The sequence below is a fragment of the Sceloporus occidentalis genome, unplaced genomic scaffold, assembly GCF_023333645.1.
Source record: "Sceloporus occidentalis isolate IW3139 unplaced genomic scaffold, rSceOcc1.0.p SCAF_160, whole genome shotgun sequence".
Taxonomy (NCBI): domain Eukaryota; kingdom Metazoa; phylum Chordata; class Lepidosauria; order Squamata; family Phrynosomatidae; genus Sceloporus; species Sceloporus occidentalis.
In genome coordinates this window covers 1,027,501-1,032,984 of record NW_028317140.1, presented here as the reverse complement: position 1 = coordinate 1,032,984, position 5,484 = coordinate 1,027,501, and the positions used below count along the sequence as shown (strand labels likewise).

Genomic DNA, 5,484 nt, shown 5'->3' with positions numbered 1-5,484 from the left:
GGTCATTTTACACCATTTGGAACCATGGACACATTGAGAAGACTTCATGGAAGGGTGGGACAGTTGGGTGCGGTGGTTCTAGAGTTGTACTTGTTCTCATCTGTTGGGTTCTCCTACATCTACACTCCTCCTACTACTACACTTTTTGCTGCTATCATAGTTGTAAAGTGATGTTCACGCTGGGGTGGGATTTATTTTCTCCCCGTGAAGCTCATCCGGCCTGACATATTTTATATGCATTAGTAAGGAACCGTTAAGCAGTCATTAAATGTCACGTCCATTCGCAGCTTCCCGATGGCATAGTAATACTGACGTTCTGCACAATGCGACAAAGCCCTTTCTAGACACAAGCTAGAACGGGTGATTTGGGTTGTTTTACGATCCTACGAAGAACCCAATTTTAAGGTAATGTCATTTTAATGTAATTTTGGGTGGTCACAGGGCGGCATGGCCATCGACCAGAACTTGAGGAAACCACCAGAGAAGCTTCTAAAAGCAGCGGCCAAAGAAAAGAATCTCATTGTAAGAAACCTCCGCTCGCCCTCTGGAACGGCTCACTTTCCACGTGTCTCTCGTTCTGGTGCGCCCCCAACATCCATACCACGCAGTCCGACGAGGAAAGGAAGGCTGTTGGGTGGACGTTGAACGTTGGACTTTATCCCCCCATTAATGAATCCCTAATAGAAACGACGGAGACCACTGGGAAGCATTGGGAAAGCACAACCAAAGGGTTGAATTAAGGGGTGAATTATGACATCATAGGGGAGTACTTACAAAACCCCGACAAAGAGGAAGTAGCATTTTATCACCTGGTATATTAAACGGAGCATCTTATTATAGTTTTTGGATGTTTTGTCTAAGGGTAATCAGACTTTTAGGTCAACTCAATAGTGGACTCCAATGATCGAACCCCAAGTTCCAAGTTTGCGAATTTACATAAACATAAAACCCAACGTTAAAAGGCGCACATCTGGGAAACGTTACTGTTTTACTTCCATTTCAAATATATTTATTTTTACTTCTGCTTCCCATCATGGAATCAATGATTGTTTTTAGTGTTTAATGTTCTGTTTTAATATTTGACTGTAGTTTAATAGACGGTAATTTCTATCCGCTGGTAAAAAAAAAATTCTATTTTGTACTCCAAATAGTAACGTTGCTTGCGTCAATGTGCCGCAATCTGCTGCCTCTGTCTTCCTGGTTAACAATCCGAGGATTGTGTGTGGTTTTAAGCAATTTTAGCTAGAGCTTTAACCCTTTCGTTTTTTACCGTAATCATGAATTTCTGAATTTCGTTAATGCTTAATTCAATATGATTCCGTGCACGGAGGACGAACATGATTTTTTTTTTTTGAATAAAATATTTTTATGGATATTATAACTTTTCAATCAGTGGAAACCTCTTCTAACCTCTGGCACAGATGGATAATGGGTGTTGTAGTCTCCAGCACTTTCCTTTACGAAGTATGACTATGAATGTATTTCGTACCCCGTGTATTTTATATAATAAGCCGCTGTTGTTGTTTTTTAAATCGTTATCGAGACGCTATTTATGTGCAAAGTTCTTGCGGCTTTAGAAATTAGCATACTGATGTACATAGCAATAACGCTTTCATTATATATTATAATTTAATGTTACCGTTGGCCTTTCTGGCTTATGACATCATGGCTTGCAGCCAAAATAAAAATTGATTTTGAAATTGTAATTTCACATTTGTGTATAATTCTTTGTAGAAAATGCATCGCATTAGAGTCCGGCACAAGGAAGAGGGGTATATACCCATATATTTACCCTGGGCAGATATTAGGAATTCACCAATAAGAGCTGAGAGTGAGGTGGGGGGGGGTTCATTCTTAGCTTTTAAACTAAGTCTGTGCCTTAAAAAAGTTCAATAAAAACGTATTTAAAAAAAAAAAAAAAGCAAATCAGGGACATCAGCAGTTAAATACCCTCCACTGGCAGTGGGGTAACTGCAGGCCTCTGTGTGCCAGCGTGTACGTTGCAAGGGGCAATGACGGCACAGGCAGTCTGTTTGGGGGGGTGGGCAATGACGGCACAAACAATCTTTTTACACCCCCGGGGGCCGATGAAAGAATATTACATTTATATATCGGGCTGCATTACTGTATTACTTACAGGGTGTTGGAGGGGGTGTTGCAGGTAGACTGTTGAGATACCTGCATGGATAAGGCAGCCGCAGTCATTTAGGGGATAATGCCCGGATACTCCGGGGCACAGTCTGTAACACATGAGACTGATGTGTGAAAACATGGCTGTCACTCTGGTGTGTTTGTGAAGTCTGCGTTGAAACATCGTGACGCGTTCGTATCTGTGTGTATTGCGTGCAGGTATTGCGTTTGCCGCCTACAGTGAAGATGTGTAACGTATACACATACGATGCTTCCATTGGCCTAAGCACCATAATATCCACAGAGGGGGTGTTAGGTGGGAAGCTATTTTTCCTTGGAATAAGATCGGGCTATTCACTTACTCCAAAATCTATCGTATGCTAATAAATGTAGCATGGTCATTTAGATGCCGCCCGTTTCCAGTGTGAGCATTACGGATGATGGGCACTTTAGTCTCCGTGGTGTGAATACACGCGGATCTTTGCTCCTCCTAGGCAGTCGTATCTGCTGTTTCTGGGACCTTTCGAGGAATATTAGCTCTTTGGCACGCAGCAATAATCTGTAAAGGTGGCGGAATGCCAATAATCACTCAGCCAAACACATATGGAGGGGTTGAGTCTGCAGAACTTATAAAATGAGTTTTTCTGGTGGGGTTTGTAGCCACGTCTTATCTGCGTTTTTTTTTTATTATTAATCACCTCCATAATTGCCCTATGAATCCACTGTAGTTCTTGCTATCAGCTTGTGGATTGCGCTTAATAACTTTATTTGCACCCAGATATTCGTTGCACACAATAAGATAGTGTTTAACTCAAAAAAGGCCCCAAATAGCACATGAGACAGAATGACCAGATTTGGGAAAAAAATTGCATCAACATAGCAATATGCTGCTTGTACTTGCCATATAACTTGAAAAAAAACCATAAAAACATTGGATCTAAACTCAAGACAAATAGAATCTATTTAGCAGGTTTTTTAATTAGCTAAAATATTTTTCAAATAAAATGTACTCATATTTAGATCAAAAAAATTCTTCTTGTCCTGAAAAAAACCCCCAATATATAAAACTTGCGTGGGTTCCCTAAGTGGCAGAGGAGAAAATCCCAGCTAAACACGAGCGCCGTGTCAAAACATCATCGATCATGAAAGGTACAAAAAACAGTCTGGTTCTTAAGGGGTTAATTGTCTTTTATTACGTGTAAACAGGGTTTTTCTCCTGTCCAAATATCCTCAACATTGTCATCTATTAACAAGTCACAAGTATTTCTATGAAGCATGCGCAACGTCAAAAGAAGCCCTTCTTAAGACTGCAGAAAGTCTCTTTGGAAGAAACCACTTCGTGTTAGGAGGCGGGGTTGTGGAATAAAACACTGTCATTTGTGAAAGCGGCAGCTGTATTGGTATTTGGAAGCAGGACAGAACACCCCCATGGCCTTTGCACTGTGGTACAGCCTGCCCTGACTGTGATGTCATAGTGCTGTGACATCACAATGCTGTGATGTTCTGTAAAAGCGCATCCAGACACTCTGGTTGTTTCAGATTGTGAGCAGTAGCAGTACTGAGCATAACAGTTACCTGTCCACGACAGGGAGCGAAACTGAGCTTTCAATTGACTATAAAAAGACAAAATAGGCAGAGATTAAAAGGCCTTCATTCGTGTGCACGCAATAGCCGGCACATAGGTGCGAGTCTCTGCACCTGAACATCTTTGACTGACCCCCGACAGGTACACGTTTCAGCCGTCATGGAGCGCACTTGCTCCGGCACTCCTAGCCCTGGCACAAGCAGCAGAATAACATTCACGCTGTTTGTGTTTGGCTGGGCGCTCTTATGCGGCGGATCTCTACTTTCTGTCTATGGGTTCGCGACATGCCAGTCCGACAGCTGTATCACCTACAAGGCGACGGGCCCGGTACTTGCCGGGATAGGGCTGGCATATTTAATGATGGCAGAGTTTACTGCCCAACGAGAGAGGAGAAGGAGGGAATTAGAAGGAGACCCGACGGATCCAGATAGCAGCCTCCTCTGCGGGAAAAGCCGGCAGTTTGTGCAGTTCGTAATACTCGGGATCCTGTTACTGGCTTGCGGGGTACTGATTAGTATCCCAGGACTTGTGTTTCCAGCCTGCAAGCCGGTATCCAACACAGACAAACCCCCTAAAGTCTGTGAAACTCCCTTACTGCAGACAATCGTAATCATACTAATCGTCTTGTGTTACTGCCTGGCTATCTGTCTGAGTAAAAACCGTCGGGACGGCGACTCTGAGGAGGACCCAGAAGCCTGCAGATATCAGCCGCTTCCTGTAAGTGTGGGTGACGAAGTCTTCACGGTCCCGTCAGCCCCACCTCCACCTTTTGCAGGAGGAGATGATTGGCCAATGAGCAGGGACCCTCCTTCCTACGACAGCGTCCTGTTTGAAAGGGGCGACCGTGATTCCGGCGGAAGCGACGGGGAAGACATACACACCGTTCCATGGCGATGGGGGCCGAGAATAGAATACATCAACGGTCCTATCCCTTCGGAGCCACCTCCAAGATATGAGGACATATGCCCTTCTCAGCCGGATCCTGAAGAGAGTTCATCATCATCATCATCGTATTACTCGTTTTCCCAATCATCGGAGTCGAGTGACTATGAGCTCGCACCAGGACCCTAAACGTTGAAAGACTGAACTATTGGGGGGTTTTTTTTTCTAACATTTCGACTCAGTACAGAGTTTGAGCCGGAAGCGTCACCCAAAACATCACATCTGACAATATCCAGGTCTGCAGATAAAGGACTGAAATCAGACCGGGTTTTTGGTCAGTGCCGGCACCGTACATGACGCCTGTTGAAATGTTTTTTTCCCCCCCGTGAGACTTCCACCTTAAATAACGGATAAATAAAATGACATCTTTTCATGGTTGCCCCTCAAACAGTATCTGTGTGCGTTTGTGTGTGTGTTGGATATACCGCGTGTACGAGGTCACATTATCGTATGGAATCTATAACATAAATCTCTTACATGTGAGATCAATGTGTTTATATACATATACGCCATACACTCTGCTGGATCCACTCTGCTGTCCATCACCTTAAAGGGGGAGTCCTGCCCTAAGTCAGCACCGTGTTCTTTATCCCTGGAGCCAGGTTACCGGCTCTAGGCAAGATATTTCCATTCAAATACAGTTGGGTGCGTGATCCCTAATCACACCAGGCGCTGATGATTTGAGTCAGTCTTTGTCTGACTCATCAGAATGTTTTTTATAATTTATTTTTTTAAATGTTGCTTTTATCATACAGAGTGCACTATTATTATATTTATTATATTATTATTAATTATTATTATTATTATTTTTTTTAATGCCATTTATT

The 5,484-nt window shown here is 43.2% G+C and overlaps 1 protein-coding gene across 1 annotated transcript; it reads left to right on the top strand.

The window, feature by feature from the left end:
- Positions 1 to 447: 447 nt before the first annotated feature.
- On the top strand, positions 448 to 4,786 carry LOC149279832 (transmembrane protein 171-like). Its single transcript, XM_089500828.1, has 2 exons — positions 448 to 522; positions 3,857 to 4,786. The coding sequence occupies exons 1-2, from the start codon at positions 448 to 450 to the stop codon at positions 4,784 to 4,786; spliced, it is 1,005 nt and encodes a 334-aa protein (XP_089356954.1).
- The last annotated feature ends 698 nt before the right edge of the window (positions 4,787 to 5,484 follow it).

Coding starts and splice junctions, on each gene's coding strand:
- LOC149279832 (XM_089500828.1), top strand. CDS start 448: ATGGCCATCGACCAGAACTTGAGGAAACCACCAGAGAAGCTTCTAAAA. Junction 523..3,856: donor CCAAAGAAAAGAATCTCATT/GTAAGAAACCTC, acceptor GACCCCCGACAG/GTACACGTTTCAGCCGTCAT.